Here is a 25,283-nt window from a genome sequence, read left to right as displayed (position 1 = left end):
TTGTAGAATAATATTAAGGGTCTGAACTCGTGTATATATATAAGATGCTTTCTATTAAATTATAATCTGCTCCTTTTTTTTTTTTTTTTTTATATTAATGAAGGTAACTCTAAATAAACCTTAAATAATAATACTGGGGTATGGGAATTGTTAGAACGAGGTATAATGCGAGGAAAAACGGCAGCGCGATGAAGGAGAACTGTTTTGAAAGGCTCGAGCGGAGATAACATCCGTTGCTCGGCTCTTGCGGTGTTTACATTGGAGGCAGTGGAGGAAAGTACCTTGGCAACCAGCGCACGCAGCGCGTGTGTTGCCAAGGGTCATTTCTTTAACGCCCGGGTGCTGGCGACATGGGGATAGCGAGGGTAAAGTGCCGAAAATGGCGAGGTGAATGTTGTTTCACGTGAAGGCGGCGCACAAGCCTAATTGGAATCGGGGAAGGCGAGTGAGCCGAAATCGGTAAATGTAAAGCGCATTTGAAAGCGCATTTGTAATTTATAGTACAGCGGCGATTTTAAGTAAGAAAGGTGGGAGGGGTGGGTACACACTGAGGAAGCCGATCTCCGTAAATTGGAGAGCGGGTGCCCGAATCAGGGGTTAGGGAAAGATAAGGAATAGGTTAAAGGGTGAAATAGACAGAAGTCGTTACGCTTGTTAAAGGCAAGGCAAGTGTAAGCAGTATATAAGGAATAATAATACATAGGTTATGATAGGTACATAATCAGATAACAATCATAAAGTTAGTAATGGTAAGGAGGATAAGAAAAACATGACTTATCTGTTTGGAGCCGCATTTAAAAGAGGCTGATTGCCTAGTGATACTTGCTATTGTTGATTCTAAGTTGGAACTTTGCTTTATGACATATGCGGCTGTTTGGAACTGCATTAAAAGTTGTATGCATAATGGTAGCCTCCGGTCTTGTAATGAAATTACACTTTTAATACCTGCTATTACTGAGATGTTAGACTTTAATAAATGTTTGTGTTGCAATAGGAGAGAAAAAAAAGTTGCACTGAAGAAAGTACTGGAAATCCCAGAGGCTTAGTGTGACACATAATTGAAACCCCAACATCCATACCCTTGAAAACCTTAGAAAAAGGGACGGGTCCTTACTTGGTTGGTTTTTCTAACTTTGTCTCCTGCAGAGGCCTTTACCCGGCATCACTGTGGGAACCTCTAAACTGCCTGAAAAGAAGGCGACAAGCACAGTCCTCCTACTTTTTCAGTGTATTCACTTGAGCTTGTTCAGAATCTTGTTGGTTTAACCACAAAACCACACCTCAAGCAACTAAACTGTTAGCACAAGAGTTGATAATGCTGATGGTGCAGACGCATGCGCATTTAGTAGCAGGAGAAAAACAGATTGAGCTCATACAGGGATATCAGTAGCAACCATGACAGGAGGAAAAGCCGACTCACACACAGACTGATACACCTTAAGGACCTGGTTACAAGAGTGCGGGATTTAAGGGCAGTGAACTGTAGTAGTATTGGGGAAATCCACAAAGGATTCGGGGGCAGATGTACAACCGTTTTTTGCAGTCGCAAACAGGAATTCTGCCCGTTTGCAACTGCAAAATTGGTCAGCCCCATGTACAAACCATATTTTGCAACACGCTCACCTATCAGCGACTCGCAAAATATGGTTTGCAACTCGCTATTAGGAAGAGGCGTGCCAAGGGCGACCATTCTTAATAGCCAGTCTGACTGCAATGTTATATTGTTTTGCGACTGTATTTGGGGTCGCAAAACACTTGCAGTTTACGAGCCTTTTCAAAAGGGCGGTAAGCCAATCGCAAACGGAAAGGGGACCCCTTCCCCTTTGAGAGCGGGTGTGAAATATTTTTTAAGAGCAGGCAATGGTCCCAGGGACCACTGCCTGCCTTTAAAAAATGAAACTGAAAAGTTTCATTTTTCTTTTTTAAACGCAGCCCGTTTTCCATCAAGGAAAACGGGCTGTATTTTTTTTCAAAATTGCTAGATTAAAAAAGGCATCACAGACATGGTGGCCTGCTGACCACAGCAGACCACCATCCCTGTGAATGCTAGCCATTCCAATGGGGTCGCAAATTGCGACAGCCTCATGAATATTAATGAGTCATGCAATTTGTGACCCAGTTTGGAATCGCAAACAGTGTCTGAGACACTGTTATACATGCACTTTTGCGAGTCGCAAATTGCAAGTCACAATTCGACGCAATTTGCGACTCGCAAATGTTCGTACATCTGGCCCTCAGAGGTAATGAGGTTGGCCCAAGACAAAACATGCAGTGTCACAATTTATGCACCAACTATTACGAGCAGGCTCTGTTTCTGACCTCTTTTCTCCACACAAATGTTGCCAGGTTATCCTAGCAAAATGTTTAAAGAACTTGGAAGGGAAATAATTGGTGCCAGGGTAAAAACTGTGCATTGACTGTGGTCAATGGGCATACCTTCAACATCCCAGTGTATCTAAATAAAGTGATAGGGAGATTTAACTTTAGAGAGTCTACTGCTAAGATCAGTCTTGGTGCCCTTGCTGGGCCACACTAAGCCTTGACGAGAACCCTCTTGCAGTTTACAGCTTCACCCAAAGTGCTCCTGCTATTTAGATGGTATCATTGTTGTGCATGAGGTTCCTTATTATCCTCTGGGGTTGGCTGTTCAGTCTGCTGCCTTTTTAGCTCAAAGTGCCTCCTGTATTAAACACCAAATAATGCAGTTTTGTTTTTGCCACAGCAATACCATAGGCTACTATTTGAGATCTTTACTTAAATAACTCTGGCCATTACAGTAAATAACTATTATTTTTAAGATTTAGTTTAAGACAAATTAACAGTTTTCCTTTCGCTACGTGCATGTGGCCACTGTGTTAATAGAGAATGGCCCGAATATTGTTTATGTTGCCCATATGTCTCATTTTGCACATCTGCTCAACTGTGTTTGCCTTGCTACCTTTCCAAGGAGTTGAAGTTGGAGTAATATTAAATATTAAATCTTTCATATGAAAGAAATTGTTAATTCGGGGCCACTACTTCACTAAAGTCTTATTCAGGCCTTAGAAATCAAGCTATTTGTGTGTGATCGTGACGCTAAAGTTGTCCATGCAAGCCTAGTAGTCAAAGCATCAACTTACTTCTCTGGTGCTGTCAACGTAGTTGAAGTCGGTGTCCTGTTAATGCAAGTCGGTGTCCTTCTAATGCTTGCAGCTAATAGCGGAATAACGGTCTAGACTCTATCCTTCCCTTTTAAATGTCTATTATTGTGAATCTCATGGGTACATCCCATTCCTTATTCTGTATGAGAAATGCTGCAAATTGCACTGGTCTTGTCAACAGAACCATCTATTTCTGTATCTAGTAATTATGTTGAATCTCATTGTCTGCTGAAGCTTTTTTGAATTCCAGAACACTGCTCTGTGTTTGGGGTATTTATGCCAGTACTCACCAACAGCTGAACAGAACAGAAATAGAAATTGGCTATTCAGTTTTGAAAACAGTAGATCATTAGCTTCTAAGGACTTGATTGCAACCCAAAAGCTGAGGTTCCTCTGCATAAGCAATAGAAGTCTTGCTTTCTTGTAAGTTTTGTAATTTTTTAAGTTTCTTGGCAATTCATGATGTCTGCAGTGACACCCTTTATTAATATAAACATACTACCACACTGTGTACAATCCAAACACAAGCACACAGCAAAAATTAATGCACCAGAAGCAAATAAGCAAAACTCATGTGTATTTGTTAGCCACGTACCATCCCACGTTCAGAAGAGATTACTAAATACCCACACTTTCAGGATCTACCTCCCTGAATTCTAGGATCCCACATCTCTATGATCTTTTGTGAAATATCCTATGCTGTTTGACCCCTTCGCTGCTGATGACGAGCTCAGCTCGTCATCAGCCACGGTGGTCGTGTGTGGATGACGAGCTGAGCTCATCAAGTAACGCAGCTTTTTAGGTCTCGCGACCTATCGATGTGCGCAAGCGCATCGAGCGGAGCGAGAATTCAAGTGGCAAAAACATCCTGAAACCAAAGGGCTTTCAGCCCCGCGGTTTTCATGCAGTTCCTGTGTACATGCACGCGCATCGCATGCAAGCCCGCCCAGTCCTCCCCTAGCAGCACTCCTCCCACACCAGCAACTCCCCCCTCCCACACCAGCACCTCCCCTCTCTCGCATTCACGCCATCAGGCTTCTCCTACCCTAGCAGCACTCCTCCCACACCAGCAACTCCCCCCTCCCACACCAGCACCTCCCCTCTCTCGCATTCACGCCCACCCACCAGGCTCTCCCGCCCCCATCAGGCTTCCCTCCCAATCCGCCTGCCTCCCCTCGCGCATTCACGCCCCCCCACCAGGCTCTCCCGCCCCCATCCGGCTTCCCTCGTAATCTGCCTGCCTCCCCTCGCTCGCATTCCCGCCCCAGGCTCTCCCGCCATGGAAAATAAAACCTGTAAACTTAACTTTTTTCTTCGGTGAACGGCACCGATTACCACTCATTTTCACTACTTAAAATGAAAATCTGTACCCCGCTCCTGTACACTGCGCCTGAGAAATAATTCCAGTTTCAAGCCAAGTCCATTAGTCATAGATCACTGTACGTCAAGGCCTCTAATATGCTTACAAAGAGCACAACACTGGTGTACAGGAGTGAAAGCGCCATTCGTAGGCTCTCCTGCCCCATCCGGCTTCCCTCCGGCCATTTGCCACACTCCTTGCCTCTGTCTTGCCTCCCCCTCCATTCTCCTCCCCTCGCTCGCATTCCCGCCCCCCACCAGGCTCTCCTGCCCCCATCCGGCTTCCCTTCGGCCACAGCCCTGGCACTCAGGTACGCCCTAAGAAATGCATGAATCTATTTGCATTACTGTTTTTCCGGACAAATATCTATATTCCAGCGAAAACATACCAAGTCTAAATCATAATGTACATCATAATTGTTGTTCTGCTGATCCATTAAAATAACTTATAATAGAAAGATACTCGCATTCATTTGTGCAATGCTTTTCATGATCAGCTGTGAAAGTCTTCTGCGATGCTATCTCACTGTGATACCATTAAATATTTTAGTCAGGACTCCAGTGCAAGCCAGACCCGTTGGCCTGGGCATCATCATTATCATTATTTAAGAGTGTTTTTTTTTAATCATCCAGCTTTTATACCTCACTGGAGATAAAGATGCTAAATCCTACAGTGAAGAATACTCTTCTACCTTGTTGTGATCTGCCTCAGTTGTGCACTGCATATTTCTTAAGTGACTGGTGTGACTGGTGTGTCTGTTGATGCACATCTGTGGGCTGTCTGCTTGGAGTGTTCATGCTTACAGTGCTGTGGAAAATAAAGCTCGATTTTAAGAACAGTTGGTTAAAGCGTCTAAACCTGTTCCCAATATCCACTAAGCTGCAAAAACTAATTTTCTTTTACATACTTGTCTCGTTTGCTATTGTGGTGCAGATAGCCGTTTGTCGTTGACAGTTACGTTCCCAAGTGGATTTAAGAAGTAATTCGTGGCCCCAGGCTTACATTTGTTTTCCCCACACAACATTTCTGCAGGCACACCATTTTTTTCCCTCCTTGTTTTGTTTGAGGTCACCACAGGAGCCCACGGAGCTTCAAAGTGAGCGCTCTCACCTTCCGGATTGGTGTTGAGCCCTCCCCCACCCTCCGAGCACAAATGCAACGTTTCCCTCAACCCACCCTTCCCCGTGCATAGAGTGCGCAGCCATCCATGTCCTTACCTAGAAGAGGGGAACTTTTAAGCCCTTTCTGTGGCATCATTGACCAGCTTGCAACACGCACTCATTAAGCTGGAGAGGACGCTTTGCAATCAAACTTTTTTAGATGAATATTTATTTTATTGATAAAGTACCCTGAGCAAAGTTGTATTTCCTATCTATCACTCTATTACTGCATTTGCAGCTTTTATCTCTCCTCCTCTGCGAGCTTTCCAATCGTTCCTGCCCCCCCTCCCCCATTTAATTTGTTTCCTGTCTCTTCATTGCTTGCCCGTCCCCCAAACCCTATGCCTTGCTACGGTTTTCAGACTGCCGATTCTGCTGTGAAACCACTGTTTTGCCCTGCCTGTGTTTATGATGCATGAGTTTTTTCTAGCCCTGCAACAACCTTAATTGCTGGGTGTTATATACAAGGGTATGGTAGGTGCTTAGGGGCTACATGTCTGTGGCCAGCTCACCATGATTAAAAAAAAAATATTCATTAAAAGGGAAATCACCCACGCAACACCACACTCACCCACGCAACGCCACTCACCCAAGCAACCCCACTCATCCACGCAACCCCACTCATCCACGCAACCCCACTCATCCACGCTACGCCACTCATCCACGCAACTCCACTCATCCACGCAACGCCACTCATCCACGCAACGCCACTCACACATGGAACGCCACTCACCCACGCAACACCACTCACACACGCAACGCCACTCACCCACGCAACGCCACTCACACATGCAACGCCACTCACACATGCAACGCCACTCACACATGCAACGCCACTCACACATGCAACGCCACTCACACACGCAACGCCACTCACACACGCAACGCCACTCACACATGCAACGCCACTCACACACGCAACGCCACTCACACATGCAACACCACTCACACATGCAACGCCACTCACACATGCAACGCCACTCACACACGCAACGCCACTCACACACGCAACGCCACTCACACACGCAACGCCACTCACACACGCAACGCCACTCACACATGCAACACCACTCACGTTGCCAATAGGTCTCGCAGTAGGAAAGTTGGAACCATTACAATTGCAAATAACAATGCCTTTTATTTTTTTTTTTGATTTAAATACATAAAGGGCTTTGTCATTTACAAAACCAATAGCTCCAACTTTCCTACTGTGAGACCTATTGGCAACGCCAGTGCTTGTTGTAAATTGCCGCACAGCGGAAAAATAACCTCCGCAGCGATGCGGTTAAACATTTATATTTGTACGTGGCTTGTTGCCTAAACAATAACTCCATGCAACACTCTACCAGGCTTAGTATACACCCAGGAGTATTGCGATGTAAAACCAATAACCGTACAAACTCTCACACAAAAACTTCAGCTGCGAGAGAAAGTACTTTAATTCATTCAGGCAAACTACTAATCAAACAATCTAAGTGTATCAAGGGCACCCTGTTGCCTTCAGAGCAGCAAATCCCTGAGACTTTACACACTTCTCTTAACAAAATGAAAACTCCAAAACTGTCTTAATTGGTAAGTCCAGAATCTGGAACTCTATGACCCGCACTATCAGAACCAACACCTCCTCTGTCACTTCCAGGTAAGTAACGAAAGCCTTCTCTTCCTGAAAAGTATGGTCCAGGTTGGTTGTATTATGCAAACTTTTTGACTTCTGTGGACCCCCGCTTAATCATTACTGGAACCCGGGGACCCCCACTGGGTCATTACTGGAAGCCAGTGACTCCAGCCAAAGCATTTCAATTATTTAATCAGCAAAACAATACACCAAAATACAGGAACAAGGATTCATCAAACAAATACATACATGATTACATTAATTCACAAACAAATAGAAAAAATAAAACTTTTATGGGAAAGTTGGAGCTTTTCTAATTCAATTAAGGTCACTCATCATCCATACTATATTCTGTTTGATGTACTTACTCTGCTCCCGTGAATCAATCTGAGGATACCAACTTCATTTTTAGCTTCCAATTTCAAATACCTTACCGTTTACATAATGTTTAAGAATGTTCAAGTTTACAATTCGCTTCTTTATTTATAAACACTTTACTGCTCTGAGATATTTTTTAATTTTCTAACCAGTAGCGGATCCCCTGACTAGGCTTTGCTGACTCCTTGTACCCACGCCTTTAAATATTTTCTTTTTTTATCTTCTGGTATTTATTTTGGTATAGAGACAAAATATCGACTCCAAAATATCGACTGGACATAATATCGAGTTTTAAATATAGACTGGACAAAATATCGACTGGACATAATATCGACTACAAAAATATCGTTTTTCAGGTAAGTGAAGTAATATCGACTGTATAAAATATAGATAGCAAAAATATCGATTTTTTAATAATATATAATATTTTATAGTGTATTTTTATGTAATAATATGTGTGAATAGTGTGTATTAATGTTATAAAATATTTTATTACATGAATTTTGTTTTTATAATAATTGCGTAATGTAATTCTGTAGCGGGTTGTGGGTTTATAGGGGAATAGGGTGGGAAGTAATTTAATAATAATTAATTAATTAATATATGTTTGTTAATATTTTTAATTAATAATTAATTGATAATTAATTAATATTAATTAGTTAATTAATTAATATAATTTTGAACATATTTTGTATTAGTAAATAATTGTTAATTAATTAATTGTAATTAGTTAATTACATTAATTAAAGTACATTTTTAATATATATAATTTTGTGTTATTTTTAAGTAATTAATTTTGAAAAAATAATATTAATTATTAAAATAATTACAGCTAATGTTCTAATATATTTACTTTATTGTTATTGTTAATTAATAATTAATTGGTAATTAAATAATATTGATACATTTTGGGTAAAGGAGTATTTTTAGGGTTCAGGGTCAGTTTTCAGTTCATGGGTAAAGGGGTATTTTTAGGGTTCAGGGTCAGTTTTCAGTTCATGGGTAAAGGGGTATTTTTAGGGTTCAGGGTCAGTTTTCAGTTGATGGGTAAAGGGGTATTTTTAGGGTTCAGGGTCAGTTTTCAGTTCATGGGTAAAGGGGTATTTTTAGGGTTCAGGGTCAGTTTTCAGTTCATGGGTAAAGGGGTATTTTTAGGGTTCAGGGTCAGTTTTCAGTTCATGGGTAAAGGGGTATTTTTAGGGTTCAGGGTCAGTTTTCAGTTCATGGGTAAAGGGGTATTTTTAGGGTTCAGGGTCAGTTTTCAGTTTTTGGGTAAAGGGGTATTTTTAGGGTTCAGGGTGAGTTTTCAGTTTTTGGGTAAAGGGGCATTTTTAGGGTTCAGGGTCAGTTTTCAGTTTTTGGGTAAAGGGGTATTTTTAGGGTTCAGGGTCAGTTTTGGGTTTTTGGGTAAAGGGGTATTTTTAGGGTTCAGGGTCAGTTTGGGGTTTTTGGGTAAAGGGGTATTTCTAGGGTTCAGGGTCAACAAATAAGATTTAAAAAAATTATTTTTATTATTTTAATTTATTATTTAATTATTATAATTTAATTTAAGTCGTTTTAAGTATATTTTAGTAATTAAAATTTAATATTAATTTAATTTAACACTGTTTTTAATAAAGTAGATATTTTTTACATCTATATTTTTGTTAACGATATTTTGTACTCGATATTTTTGTACTTACCTGTTTGTAGATACAAACTCGATATTTTGACTGTCGATATTTTGTCCACGATATTTTGGCAAGTCGATATTTTGTCCCTCGATATTATTTCAGTGATCCATTTATTTTGTGTATATCACACCTTCCACCATCTTTGCATGCTGACTTTAAGCCATGTTGTTATTGCTGACGGATATTTTTGCCGCCTGCACTGCAGCATCTAACTAAACAATGCTGCAGTTGGAGTTGGTGAAATTCCCATGGGCAGGATGGGGAGGGGAGCAAAGGAATTGGGAAAGGGACCCCTCCTCCACCCAAAAAAAGTATAATCACCTTTGGAGAATGGGAAATATTAAAACGTGGAAGAACATCAACGTTCAGAATGTGCCAGTGTTTGTCCCGCAGTGAAATATCCGCAAATGCACCATCGTTTGTTAACGCGTTGGTTTTATAAAGTAGTATTCTGATACCACGACCTCAGCTGCCATGCGGGTTCCCGTAAATTTCAAAATAAATACATTTATAGATTAAGACATTTCACTGTTTACCAGCATGACTGGACGCAAATATTACATCCTACTGCAAGACAGCATCCAGTCTGAACTTACCTTTATCTCTGTTTGGATGCTACACTTGACCAGTTTGAAGTTCTTTCCCAAGAAGGAGTTGTTACTGTGGAAACAGACTTTGAGAATTCGCACATCATCCTTGTTGGTATCGTCATCTATCAAGGGCTCAGATGGCTCTTCTTCCTTTCGAAATGAAATACCCCTCAACCGGGAGAGAGTGGACGGGTTCAAGGACATCCTTAGATGTGGAGGTCTACTAAGAGTGGAGCATCACTTGCCTGTGGGATGGAGAAAATAAAATCCTTCAGCATTCCACAGATGTAGAAAAGAAGGCACAACCTCATACAGCATCACATTTTTACTGAAAGTCAGAACCACAAAAAATGCACAAAAACATTTGCCAAACATGAGTTAACATTTTACTGGTTGGTCCAAGAGGGTTGGTTGTTCAAGATAATCACTGATGCAATCCCTATTTAAATTATTGAAAAGTGGATGCATTATGGACTAGAAGACAATTTCAATTCAAGTTTGTTATATGTGAATGTATTTTGGCAGGATATCCTTAAACTCTGCCTTGGAGCCAGCTCTCATGAATCCAACGGTGGACATTACATTGATTAAATTATCATACACCTAAATATTCTTATAAATGGTTTTGTGACACGCAGAGAGCCTTGATCAGACATCTTTTTTTGAACAGAGAACCTTCAGGTAGTTTTCCTTAATCCTATGATCAATATTTGGCCCATATTTTACGTGAATTACTTATTTTTTACTATATGTTAATTACTAGTCTGTATTATTGAGCACCGTGTTTTAATTGCTAGTTTTGTACTATTGAGCACCTTATATCTGAATCAGCTACAATTGTATTTTTCTATGCTCATTCTTGTTTCCAACATATGACATGTAAAGCGCTCTGATACCTGCAAGGGTCTTGTTTGCGCTATAAAACCTTTACATAAATAAATAAATATCACTTCCCGAACAATATACTTTAGCCCCAAAGCCTATCAAAAAATTCCACAGTGCAAATCTTTTACTGCCAGAATTTGTAAGAACTGGTACCCAAAACTAAAATCCTTGACTACTGTCAGTGAACAGAGATGCTCTTCTTGCTCTTAGTGATTTTAATTAGTGGGTGACTCCTTCTCCCAGCCGTGATCTAACCTGTCAAGTGCGCACTAGTTGGAGACATCCTCTGATGGATGATTGGCATTTTAGGACTGGCCAACAACTTCGAAGGCAGTGGCTGGGAGGCTGAGGGACACATCAGTTCTGATTGAGGTGATCCAGATTGCAAGTTGCTAGATCCTCATCACCTTTTGTAAAGGAAGGCGTGATAGGCAAGCCTTTGCTGGTCAGTCCTATCTTGATGGAAAGGTTTGCCTTAGAGTCAGTGTCAGCCCTCTCCCTGTGCTTTTTGGGACTTAAATAGAGCAAGGTTCCAGTGTTTTTGAAGGTTTTTTGTCTTTTTGATGTTCTCCCACCACCAATACTCAGTGAGTGGTTGTGTCAGGGATAGTTTAGTTAGTTAGATGTGTGTGCACTCCTTGTCTGGTTTATCTGCATATGTTTATCCTCCATTGCTGTCACAATTGTTCATTGGTTTTCAAGAACTACATCTGCTTCACTATTTGAGCCCTATTTCTAAAACCAAATACAAAAATCGGATATTCTGTAGCTCAAGTCTCTGTGGAGGTATGTGGTCATGACGGTCATGCATGTTTTATATATTTTTTGTCATATTGATAGTTCAGTTGTTAATGAGCATTCTGTGGGGTTTTTTTCTGTGGGTTTTTTTCTATCTGCAGCTCAGCTTATACTACACATGCCACAAAAGTAGAGACCCTCATGTGATGATGTCCTCTTTCTGACGCCTTTTACCCCTATGTATGAAACTATAATATGCTGTTTTAATTAGCATTAGTGTTTGCAAGTTGGATGTGAGCGTCCTTGCTGCAAACGTCAAGCACATAAAGAATGAAGATGTGTGTGTCACAATAAATGAGCCAGGCCTACTGCTTTTGTCATGGATTTTCATAATAAACAAATCAGACTCCAGCATCGGGCATAACATTTCCCAATGAATCAATCTGGCCTATATAAAGCCTTTATCATTGACTTGTCACCAAGGCCTACTGGCCTACTGTATTGAGCATAGGCCTATCCACAAACCATTAGGCATAGCAATAAAAATGTTTTTTAAATGATTGAATAACAGATGAAAAAAAATATACAACCACTCGTTAGTGGGCTTAATAATGATTTGCAAGAGCAAATCTTCTATCGACAGGGTTGGTCACAGGGGTAACCAACATCAAAACCTTGCACTAATACAGTATTCAGTGCATTCCATGTAACAAAATAACTGTATACAGGCTCTAACACTATGTAATAACAAAACACCCATAAAGGAATTTTTCCTTTAACATATGCTTTCATATGCAAAGGCTACACAAGTCAACCTTTCTGCCTTTGTTTCAACTTTTCTAAATAGACAGATCGAGCCTATGGCATTCAACATACCGCTTCCAAACAAACCAATCAGATCTGCAGCCTTCATCATTGGTGTGCCATGGTAACCAGACCTGCGGTACTCGGCATAGGCTTTCCCACAAGGTAACCATCAAGCAGACAGTGCCATCATTAGAAATATGTACAAAGTCACAGTTGGCAAAACAAAACAATATTCATCTGCCCCTAGAAGGGCTTTACTTGGATTGTCACAGTGCAAATATTCTACTTCCCGAGGTAGTCAGAGGTGGTAACCAACATCAAAACCTTCATGTAACAACATACCAGTATATAGGCCTTAGCAAAGTATCAGGGGGCTCTATAAATAAAATAATAGTAACTAGCTTACCCGTTGCGCGTTGCTGCGATCTCAGAAGAAAGGAAATTTAAGGAAACTTGTTATGATAACATTCAATTTACATTGTGCCCTTTTTATTGAAACGTATTCATTTTAATATGGAAAACATTTTAACCACATCCATGCTGCTGACGAGCTCAGCTCGTCATGGAGTACAGTGGAGCTGCACTCGTGACGAGCCAAGCTCGTCACAGCCGTTGGAACGTTTGCACGTGGGGCTAATTTCCCCGCTGTGCTGAACGTTCCAAAAACGGGTGCCGCCATGATGAGCTCAGCTCGTCATGAGGACAGCTCTGCTGTACTCCATGACGAGCTGAGCTCGTCACCAGCATGGGGGTGCTGCGCATGGCCCCCCTCCCCCTCGCACAGGAGGTGAAAAACCCCTGCAGCGAAGGGGTTAAAGTGTTGTTTTAATTCTGTTTATTTATTCGAGTGCTTGTGGATACACAGTATTTTTTGTTTTTCCGTCTGGTGCGTACACAAATAAATCAGAAGGTTTTCCGACGCGTGAGCTGGCCACATACAGTTGTCCATGTGAGAAGCACGGATTCTCCAAATCTAGTCCACACACTTGCAGCGATTGTCCTTGTGCATTGTTGATGGTCATTGCAAAAGCGAGTCGCACCGGAAACTGTAAACTTTCAGTATTGGAAAGATTATGGAAAGGGGCGACCACTCGGTCCCCCCGCACGTATGGCGGAGTGCCTCGATCCCCCCGGGAAGCCATTTTTTGGGCGGGAGGCGCGTCTCGGCTGGTATGCCCGAAGCGGCGTAGCCGGGGCGCGCTTTTTCCCGCCCTAGAGTGGGCTGGCCTAGACACCGACGTAGCCAGCCACGCCCTCGGGGCAGGCAGGGGCGGGTTTACGCCCGCCCGGAAGACGGATAAAAAGGGACGCAAGACCAGAAGACGTCCTCTTGTTCTTGTGCTCCGAAGCTGCACCTCCTCGCTACACGTGAGCTCGGGACAGAACGAAGAGCCAATTTTGAGCGTTTTGATCTTTTTCTTTGTCTTCTAGATACTTCGTCGAAGAGATGCCCAAGAAAGGCGCAAAGAGAATGTCGACCGATCAGATGGTTCGGGCCCTTTTTAAGGATATGGCCGACATAAAGAAGCGGCTGGCGGAGCGAGACGGGGAGGAGGGATCGGGCCAACCACCGGCTGGAGGGAGACCTAAGAGGCCGAGAAGGGTTCCAGCCGGGGGAGATGTCCCGGTTCCCCCTGCCCCGCTCGAGGCGCCGACCCCGCTACCGATGGAGGGGAATCCAATCCCCGTGGTCATCACCCCCACATCCAATGAGGATATGCCCCCCGAGCTGGCAGCACAGCTAGCAGCGTGGTTGGGCGATAGTACCGAGGGCGCCACGGCTGCCGAGGCACAGGCGCTGATAAGAAAGCTGCGTAAGGAAAAAGACGCAGCCAAGGTGACCACGCCGGTGGCGGTGATAGAAAAGCCACCAGTGGTGGAAGCAGCATCCGGTTCAGGTAAGCGACCATTGCCGATCGCAAGGGATGAGTCAGCACCCTCTCGTCGAGAGAGATTGGGGCAGCATGTTCCTTTAGCAATAAAGGAAAAGATTTGGGCGGGGGAATACGTGAATATTTTCTCCTTGCTTATCGATCATTATGAGGTAGAGCATGTCAAGAGTCAGAAAGACTTAATGCATCCAAGTGTTTGGCGCGCAAAAATGGCCGCCTTTAAGGTAAATGAGAATATTGGCAACTGGGGCAATGCGTGGGGTATTTTTACATCGATTTTGGGGGAACGTAGGCCCGAGTTGCTTCCTGAGTTTCCCATTTATCAATCACGAATTATGGGTTACTCGACAGCGTATCAAGGTAACCATTGGTTTTGTTATGACAATCTGTTCAGGAAGGAAAAGGAACATAACAAGAGTTTGACGTGGGACTGTTACGATTCTGTGACATGGGATAAAATGAAAGAGTCAGGAATGTTAAAAATGCCATTAGTGGGGAGCAATGTTGTCGATTACTCCCGCCAAAATGCGGGGACGCCCTTTCGGCCAGGTACGAGCACCGACGATTATTCGAAACCTGCCGGCAATACAGGAAAAAGGGGTTTCTGCTACAATTTCAACAAAGGTAAATGTACTAGGCCTCCGGGATCGTGTAAATTCAAACACGAATGTAGTACTTGTGGGTCGTCCCATCCTGAGTCCTCGTGCAGAGCCAGAACGGGTGAGAATGGGGGTAAGGGAGGCGCCAAACAGGTCTAAGACAAGCCGAGGGGCGCCTTTACCAACCCCAATTGATACCTTGGCGATGATTCCCTGGCTCAGCGAATACCCGGATCGTACTTCTGCTGGGGTGCTGCGAAACGGTTTTTCACATGGTTTCCGCATCCCGGTAGGGGACTTTCAGGGTGTAGGGACGTGCAAAAATCAACTTTCCGTCTTACAGCATACATCTGTTGTGCAAGATAAGATCCAGAAAGAGGTTAGCCGGGGACGGGTCGCCGGCCCGTTTAGTGTACCCCCGGTACCGTATTTTGTCTGTTCTCCGTTAGGGGTGGTCCCCAAGAAGGACCCAGGTGAGTTTCGATTGATCCATAATCTGTCAGCTCCACATGGTCTTTCGGTGAACGATGCAATTAATTCGGAGGTTTGTTCGGTGCCGTATGCATCATTTGATGAGGCAGTAGCCATCTTGAATCGCCTGGGGCCCGGGACGTTGATGGCGAAATCGGATATCGAGTCAGCGTTTCGGTTGCTCCCGGTACACCCAGACGACCAGCGTCTTCTGGGATTCAGGTTTCAGGGATCATATTACATGGATAGGTGTATGCCAATGGGATGCTCTATATCATGTGCTTATTTTGAGAAATTCAGTACTTTCCTGCAATGGGTGTTCACGAAGAAAACGGGTTTCCGAAATGTAATGCACTACCTTGATGACTTTCTGTTTCTTGGACCCGCCGGAAACTCCGAATGTACCCAGGCCTTAGCTGAATTCTGTGAGTTGATGGGTCATTTTGGCGTGCCATTGGCACCAGGTAAAACTATGGGTCCCACGACTTGCCTCGAGTTTTTGGGGATCGAGTTGGACTCTAGTGAGGGTTGTTTCCGTCTACCGGCTAGCAAAGTATCGAAATTCAGGGCAGCCCTACAAGTATGTTTAACTGCATCTAAGGTCACACTGCATCAGTTGCAACAATTGGTAGGGAAGTTGAACTTTGCCTTGAGGGTGATCCCAATGGCCCGCCCCTTTTCCCGCTCAATCGCTCAAGCGATGGTCGGCCTGAAGGAGGGTCATCATCGCACGAGGTTATCGGCCGAGGTCCGCCAGGACATGCGTATTTGGTTAGCATTTTTGGCGGACTTCAATGGTCGAGTCGTCTGGAACAAGCCAGACGTGTCCTCTGAAGAGCTTGGGCTATGGACAGATTCAGCGGGAAGCATAGGCTTTGGCGCCATCTTCGGCACGAAATGGTCGGCACAAAAATGGCCCCCATGGTGGCATGAGGAGGGGCTGACGAGCAATATTGCTTTCCTTGAACTGTTTCCCATTCTGGTGGCCCTGAGAACCTGGCCCGAAGGGTTCAGAAATCATTCTGTCGTGTTCTGGTCTGACAATATGACCGTTGTAGAATGCATCAATAGTCAGGCAGCCCGTTGTAAACTGATTTTGAGGCTGCTCAAAGAAATTGTCTTACTGTGTATGCAACTGAACGTGATATTCAGGGCAAAACATGTCCCGGGGGTGATGAATCAGGCAGCTGATGCTCTGTCTCGTTTTCACACGCAGGCTTTCTCGGGTTTCCTTCCCTCAGCGGACCCAGAGCCGGCACCCTTCCCCGAAGCTCTCTGGTCTCTCGGTGCCCCGAACTTCGTCACCTCGTGGGAGAGAGTCTAGCACCCAGGACAAGGAAGGCATATGAAGGGGCGTTTCAGGCCTATTTAGCCTTTTTGGGGACTGAGAGAGGGGGACTTTGGGGTCAGGAAGAATGGGTAGTACATTTTCTAATGTCCTTACGTAGGGCCGGGAAGTCGGTGGCTACGGCCCAAAGGCATCGTGCCGCCATTTCCTTTGTGGCCAGGGCCCATAACATCCAGGACCCGACAGCGTCTTTTGCAGTACAGAAGGCGCTGCGTGGGTGGCAACGCCTAGAGGGTCGCAGAGTAGATGTGAGGCGACCGATAGGTCTGGATAGGTTGTCCCAGTTGCTGGCCACACTCCCTACCACATGCTCGTCTCCTTTCGAGACGTGTTTGTTCCGGACTGCATTTACGCTGGCATTTCACGGGGCGATGAGGATAAGTGAGCTGGTTGCAAGGAACAAACAGGATGTGGTGGGGGGGTTGTGCCGGGAACACGTTCAGATCAGGGGTGATGCGATGATTGTCTCCTTTCTCAGGTCCAAGACCGACCAAGATGGGAGGGGGGACTGCACGATCATTCGCAGGGCCCCCGGGTCCTCCATGTGTCCGGTACAGTGTTTAGAAGATTACCTAGCACGAAGGGTGGCATCATGGGGAGGGACATTGTTGAGGCATGCAGACGCCACCCCACTGACGAGGTTTCAGTTTCAGCGGGTGCTTGCAATGGCCATTGCCGCAGCGGGCTTGGACCCGGGCGAATTCGGGACCCATTCCTTTCGAATAGGGGCTGCCACTGAAGCTACAGCCAGGGGTCTTAATGCAGAACAGGTGAAACGAGTGGGGCGTTGGTCCTCCAACTGTTATAAGAGATATGTGCGATTGCACATGTTGTGAGGCTGTAATGATGTACTCACGCTTCTTGTCTTTTGTTTGTTTTCAGTTGCGCAAGCCTACGAGGCAGGGCGGACTATGCAGTCGACCCAACACCAGGCCAGCGGTCAGACATCACCGGCTGTGAGACAGGAGGTGTGGGTCGTGGGCCACTCATACGTGAGACGTGCCGCAGACGTATTCAAAGCAGGTGACATGATTCACGTACCTGGGGAATACGGGTACAGAGTGTCCTTCTACGGAAGAGGCGGTCTCTGTATTGACCAGTTTCAAACATTTTTTGAGGGTTTGTTAGGGCGGACGAGGTCACCGCCGTCTATAGTCATAGTACATTTAGGGGGCAATGATTTGGTCACCACCGGTAGACGACTTCTCCTAGAGGCAATGCTTTCCACGGTAAGTTGGTTAGCGAGGAAAGTTCCGGGGTGCATAATTGCGTGGTCTCATATGATCCCACGAAGAGTGTGGCGGGGGGCTAACTCGATCCCTGCTTTGAATCATTCTGTTAGAAAACTGAATAACAAAGTGAGTAGGTTGTTCCGTTCCAAAACATTGCATTCTATCTCGCATAGGTGTATTAACGATGACAGTATGTATTTGGGGGATGGTGTGCATTTGTCGAAGGTGGGAAATGAGTTACTCATAGGAGACTTCTTGGCTTGGTTAAAAATGTTAAAGCATGACCTTTAGGTAGGAGTTTTGTGGGGGGTCCGGATAGCCGGTCAACTATCCGGACCTGTGGCGGTAAGGTCATGATCGGTGAGCACTAATTGGAAGATCCCTATGAGTGGGCGTCACCCAACACGGATGGGAGCGCTCGGGAGAGGTGGCCATTGGCCCCTCAATGGGGAGGCGGTCCCGTCTAAGGATGGGTCGCCGGAAGTAAAGGAAAGGCGGTCAAGGCCCCTTCCTTTGTAGGAGGGGTTACAGCCCCCTCCTGGTGAATTTCCCGGGGCCAGTGTCATCTGCGACGGCAGATGCTGTAAGTCGTGTGGGGTGGGGGGAGGTCCACGATACCTTCTAGATACCTCACACGAGTCTTCGAACGACCTTTAAACGGCGTCGAGTCTTAAGTGCCCCCGTCAAGTCAAGGGAAATTGTTAGTAGTTGCACTTGAGGTAAGCCTCTGTGCTGTCGCCCCTCCCAAGTGGGAGGGGTAAGTCTGGTTAGGGATCTTGACACCGGTTATGACCTTGCCGTTGGCCCTTAAACGTTAGGATGTACAATTTCAGTATTTCTAGAGAATGTCTTGTAGGATGCTAGTTCGGCTAGGAGAACCTCTGTATTAGAGAATATGTTAAGGTTAGCCAAACATCGCAATGTGGTAATGAAATTGTACATAACATGAAACGTTTAATGTTTTAACTTTGTTTTAATAAATACGGCCGCGGGAGGGTCACTCCCTCACACTTCCAAAAACTTCAAGAACTGTTTCCGGTTTCCCTCCTTTTGGGGATTGTGTTGAGAGGGGGTGGCGGGTATCTCAGCCATATGGAAAGGGGCGACCACTCGGTCCCCCCGCACGTATGGCGGAGTGCCTCGATCCCCCCGGGAAGCCATTTTTTGGGCGGGAGGCGCGTCTCGGCTGGTATGCCCGAAGCGGCGTAGCCGGGGCGCGCTTTTTCCCGCCCTAGAGTGGGCTGGCCTAGACACCGACGTAGCCAGCCACGCCCTCGGGGCAGGCAGGGGCGGGTTTACGCCCGCCCGGAAGACGGATAAAAAGGGACGCAAGACCAGAAGACGTCCTCTTGTTCTTGTGCTCCGAAGCTGCACCTCCTCGCTACACGTGAGCTCGGGACAGAACGAAGAGCCAATTTTGACCCACCCACCAGCCCCTGAGGACAGCCAGTTGTTTTATAATAAAGTGGATTTATAAGTATGTTTTTCCGTTCGTTTACAGGTTGAGATGGTATCAGTTTGATGTTGATCACAATAAAGAATGGTGTCTGTTGTCTAGGTTTTACGATTAAAGTGATTCGATACAGTGTTGCATTTTTTAAAAAAAAACATGCTCTTTCGGTCGTAGCGACCAATGTTTTCATAGGTTTGAGTAGAATTGTCGTATTTATTTTTGGTAGGCGGTAAGGTCATGATCGGTGAGCACTAATTGGAAGATCCCTATGAGTGGGCGTCACCCAACACGGATGGGAGCGCTCGGGAGAGGTGGCCATTGGCCCCTCAATGGGGAGGCGGTCCCGTCTAAGGATGGGTCGCCGGAAGTAAAGGAAAGGCGGTCAAGGCCCCTTCCTTTGTAGGAGGGGTTACAGCCCCCTCCTGGTGAATTTCCCGGGGCCAGTGTCATCTGCGACGGCAGATGCTGTAAGTCGTGTGGGGTGGGGGGAGGTCCACGATACCTTCTAGATACCTCACACGAGTCTTCGAACGACCTTTAAACGGCGTCGAGTCTTAAGTGCCCCCGTCAAGTCAAGGGAAATTGTTAGTAGTTGCACTTGAGGTAAGCCTCTGTGCTGTCGCCCCTCCCAAGTGGGAGGGGTAAGTCTGGTTAGGGATCTTGACACCGGTTATGACCTTGCCGTTGGCCCTTAAACGTTAGGATGTACAATTTCAGTATTTCTAGAGAATGTCTTGTAGGATGCTAGTTCGGCTAGGAGAACCTCTGTATTAGAGAATATGTTAAGGTTAGCCAAACATCGCAATGTGGTAATGAAATTGTACATAACATGAAACGTTTAATGTTTTAACTTTGTTTTAATAAATACGGCCGCGGGAGGGTCACTCCCTCCCACTTCCAAAAACTTCAAGAACTGTTTCCGGTTTCCCTCCTTTTGGGGATTGTGTTGAGAGGGGGTGGCGGGTATCTCAGCCATATGAGGGCCCTGGGGCCGATATTTAACAATTTTTTAAACTTTTTTTTTGCCACAAACCTTCACAAGAGTGTACTCAACAACATCCCAAAGTTTCATGCCGATCGGATGGATGGTGTAGTAATGCATAAAGGGCAAACAGACATACTTTCGTTTTTATATATATATAGACTAACAGCCCGTCCCGACGTTGTCCGGGTATGAATTGCTGCCGGCCAGAAGTATATTGTTTTGTATGATTTCATTTTGATAGCACTTCTTATCTGTGACAGGCCTGTGAAACGCTCCGATTCACAGTGCACTGCTGATGCACTGAAGAGTGCGCGTTCAGTAGTGTGTGAACTCGAGTTTCCCTACTTTATTTATCCTCGCAATATTTTATCGCACAAACTCGACAACATGGCATGAGCACAATTTACATTACAGAAGAACACATTCATATGTGGCAGGCACTGGGAGACAAAGCGATTTGCCTGGAATCACAGGATGTTTAGCTGATGCCGAGATTCGAACGTAGCTCCCAAGCTCTAAAGTTCGCAATTCTAGAACTTGTGGCGGGAGGTGTGTCTAAAAGTGGATGTTGGTGCTGGCCATCAATGAGAGAGACCTGTGCATTTTTCAAATCGGTGGTGAAAAAATATGAGTATGTTACTGGAGATGTGGGCCGCCGTGCCACCAATGTACTTACCGGGAGAGGGTAAACACCCATTATTCCGCAACTTTCTTTCCGCATACCATCACTCTGCATACTTTCATTGCGAAAGTACCATGACTCCGGAATGCCATTATAACGCATGGCATTACATTTTATATGCTTTTACCACGCATACATTTACAACGAAATTCGTTGTAAATGCATGAACGGTAAAAGCATGTTTTTTTTTAATGTTTGGATAAGGTAAGTATGGGTATAGGGGTATATGTTTTGGGGTACTGAGGTATATGTTTTGGGGTGTTTGGGTATTTTAAGGGTTAAGGTATAGTTTTGGGTTATGGGGTACAGGGGTAGTTTTAGGGTTTGCGGATAGGTATGGGTTTGGGGTACAGGGGTATTTTTAGCGTTCAGGGCTAGGTTTGGGTTTTGGGGTATAGGGGTATTTTTAGGGTTCAGGGGTAGGTTTGGGTTTTGGGGTACAGGGGTATTTTAAGGGTTCGGTGCTAGGTTTGGGTTTTGGGGTACAGGGGTATTTTTAGGGTTCAGGGCTAGGTTTGGGTTTTGGGGTACAGGGTTATTTTTATGGTTCAGGGCTAGGTTTAGGTTTTGGGGTACAAGGGTATTTTTAGGGTTCAGGGGTAGGTTTGGGTTTTGGGTACAGGGGTATTTTTAGGGTTCAGGGGTAGGTTTGGGTTTTAGGGTACAGGGGTATTTTAAGGGTTCAGGGCTAGGTTTGGGTTTTGAGGTACAGGGGTATTTTAGCGTTCAGGGGTATGTTTGGGTTTTGGGGTACAGGGGTATTTTTAGGGTTCAGGACTAGGTTTGGGTTTTGGGGTACAGGGGTATTTATAGGGTTCACGACAAGGTTTGGGTTTTGGGGTACAGGAGTATTTTTAGGGTTTAGGGGTAGGTTTGGGTTTTGGGGTACAGGGGTATTTTTAGGGTTCAGGACTAGGTTTGGGTTTTGGGGTACAGGGGTATTTTTAGGGTTCAGGGGTAGGTTTCGGTTTTGACGTACAGGGGTATTTATAGGGTTCAGGACAAGGTTTCGGTTTTGGGGTACAGGGTATATTTATAGGGTTAAGATGGGTTAGTGTTTAAGGGTGTTGGGGTATTTTAAGGAGTACGGGAGAGGGTAAACACCCATTATTCCGCAACGTTCTTTCCGCATACCATCACTCTGCATACTTTCATTGCGAAAGTACCATGACTCCGGAATGCCATTATAACGCATGGCATTACATTTTATATGCTTTTACCACGCATACATTTACAACGAAATTCGTTGTAAATGCATAAACGGTAAAAACATGTTTTTTATTTAATGTTTGGATAAGGTAAGTATGGGTATAGGGGTATATGTTTTGGGGTACTGAGGTATATGTTTTGGGGTGTTTGGGTATTTTAAGGGTTAAGGTATAGTTTTGGGTTATGGGGTGCAGGGGTAGTTTTAGGGTTTGCGGATAGGTATGGGTTTGGGGTACAGGGGTATTCTTAGCGTTCAGGGCTAGGTTTGGGTTTTGGGGTATAGGGGTATTTTTAGGGTTCAGGGGTAGGTTTGGGTTTTGGGTACAGGGGTATTTTTAGGGTTCAGGGGTAGGTTTGTATTTTAGGGTACAGGGGTATTTTAAGGGTTCAGGGCTAGGTTTGGGTTTTGAGGTACAGGGGTATTTTAGCGTTCAGGGGTATGTTTGGGTTTTGGGGTACAGGGGTATTTTTAGGGTTCAGGACTAGGTTTGGGTTTTGGGGTACAGGGGTATTTATAGGGTTCACGACAAGGTTTGGGTTTTGGGGTACAGGAGTATTTTTAGGGTTTAGAGGTAGGTTTGGGTTTTGGGGTACAGGGGTATTTTTAGGGTTCTGGACTAGTTTTGGGTTTTGGGGTACAGGGGTATTTTTAGGGTTCAGGGGTAGGTTTCGGTTTTGACGTACAGGGGTATTTATAGGGTTCAGGACAAGGTTTCGGTTTTGGGGTACAGGGTATATTTATAGGGTTAAGATGGGTTAGTGTTTAAGGGTGTTGGGGTATTTTAAGGAGTACGGGAGAGGGTAAACACCCATTATTCCGCAACTTTCTTTCCGCATACCATCACTCTGCATACTTTCATTACGAAAGTACCATGACTCCGGAATGCCATTATAATGCATGGCATTACATTTTATATGCTTTTACCACGCATACATTTACAACAAAATTCGTTGTAAATGCATGAACGGTAAAAGCATGTTTTTTTTTAATGTTTGGATAAGGTAAGTATGGGTATAGGGGTATATGTTTTGGGGTACTGAGGTATATGTTTTGGGGTGTTTGGGTATTTTAAGGGTTCAGATATAGTTTTGGGTTATGGGGTACAGGGGTAGTTTAGGGTTTGGGGATAGGTATGGGTTTGGGGTACAGGGGTATTTTTAGGGTTCAGGGCTAGTTTTGGGTTTTGGGGTATGGGGTATTTTTAGGGTTCAGGGGTAGGTTTGGGTTTTGGGGTACAAGGGTATTTTAAGGGTTCGGGCTAGGTTTGGGTTTTGGGGTACAGGGGTATTTTTAGGGTTCAGGGGTAGGTTTGGGTTTTGGGGTACAGGGTTATTTTTATGGTTCAGGGCTAGGTTTGGGTTTTGGGGTACAGGGGTATGTTTAGGGTTCAGGGGTAGGTTTGGGTTTTGGGGTACAAGGGTATTTTTAGGGTTCAGGTGTAGGTTTGGGTTTTGGGGTACAGGGGTATTTTAAGGGTTCAGGGCTAGGTTTGGGTTTTGGGGTACAGGGGTATTTTAGGGTTCAGGGGTATGTTTGGGTTTTGGGGTACAGGGGTATTTTTAGGGTTCAGGGGCAGGTTTCGGTTTTGACGTACAGGGGTATTTATAGGGTTCAGGACAAGGTTTGGGTTTTGGGGTACAGGGGTATTTTTAGGGTTTAGAGATAGGTTTGGGTTTTGGGGTACAGGGTATATTTATAGGGTTAAGATGGGTTTGTGTTTAAGGGTGTTGGGGTATTTTAAGGAGTACGGGTGGGTTATGATTATGGGGTGCAGGGGTATTTAAAGGGAGCAGGGTGGACAGCCGATGCTGGAATGTACAGAACCTGGGAAGAAAAAACAATGAAATATTGGGCACAACGCTTGCTTTTTTTTCCCGTAATCCTGCGCCCTGCACACGCCCATGCCCCCAGCACACGTCCACAGCACACGATATGAGACATGGCATGAAGGGCGGAACGTACCACACGCCCCCACCATTTGTCACGCCCACAGCACAACGCAGACACGCCCACAAGGGACTACTTTGCTGGCACGGTTCTTTTACCTTTTAAATGTGTATGGTGGGCATCTGCATAGCCCATGTCCTTCTGCTGCAACTGCCCTTTCCAACGCTGTATTGGGTGTTGTGATTGGGGCTGTGGTTCCTGAGATTACCCGCCTCAAAGGTTTGGGCTCTCTCTTTATTATATTAGTATAGATATAGATACAGATATAGATAAAAATATCAATAATTATAACAACAACATAGTGATACATTGTGGGGCACTAATGAATGTGAATATTTGATGAAAATCTTAACCCAAACGTGAGCATTTACCCAAATGAAAAGATGCTATTTTTGGACAAAGGGAACTTTTCTTTAGAACAGGATAAGATTTGGTTTGGAGGCATTAGGTTATTTAACCAAAAGGAAAAGTAAAAATGTGCCCATTGGTTTTCTAATGACTGATGTGGAGACATTTCATCGTACTATTGAGATATTCGGGTAAGAATCTGTAAGAAAGATTCACATGAAGAATATGTTGCTGTATTATATCTTTAACCTGAACAGCAGCTCTAGTTTCTGAGAATGTGAGATCTGTCTAACATGAGAGATTTCTCTGCTGGCTACGGCCTGAGATTGTAAGACCATGTGGCACCCCTCTCCAAGGGGACCCCATCCGCCAGGGTCTTATGCACTTTAAGAGGAAGGGGGTCTATGTGGCCCCCTGTCCAACCCTTCACAAGGCCTTGGGGACCCTATCCTCCAGGGCCACTACTTAACTTTAAGGGGAGGGGGGCCGTGTGGCCCACCCTCCCGAGCCTTAAAAAAGGTCCCGAGGATCCCAGGGATGTGTTTTTTAAAAAAATCACAAAATTAAGGGGAGGGGGTTGCAAGCCTTTTCCGACCCTAGGTTCCCCATCCCCAGGTGCTCAATTTAATTATTGTGGGGAAAGGGGGCAAGCGGTCCCCTCCCCGATCTGTTTTCAGCTGCATGCTCTCTCCCTCCATTTTTAAAAACAAAATACAGCCCCGGGGGTAGGGGTCAGAGAAGGACTGGTGTGGGGAGGCCAAACGGCCTTC

The 25,283-nt window shown here is 45.0% G+C and overlaps 1 protein-coding gene across 1 annotated transcript in view; it reads right to left on the bottom strand.

Moving 5' to 3' along the window:
* The window catches only part of LOC147709465 (protein-tyrosine kinase 2-beta-like), a 368,771-nt gene that overhangs the window by 82,178 nt on the left and 261,310 nt on the right, over positions 1 to 25,283 (bottom strand). Inside the window, exon 6 of the mRNA XM_086925999.1 lies at positions 9,923 to 10,161. Coding sequence (XP_086782125.1) covers positions 9,923 to 10,120 — 198 coding nt within the window. The 5' untranslated portion in view covers positions 10,121 to 10,161. The remainder of the gene's footprint in view (positions 1 to 9,922; positions 10,162 to 25,283) is intronic.

This window comes from Lissotriton vulgaris, chromosome 6 (genome assembly GCF_964263255.1).
Source record: "Lissotriton vulgaris chromosome 6, aLisVul1.2, whole genome shotgun sequence".
Lineage (NCBI taxonomy): Eukaryota > Metazoa > Chordata > Amphibia > Caudata > Salamandridae > Lissotriton > Lissotriton vulgaris.
This window is presented reverse-complemented; position numbering and strand designations above follow the sequence as displayed.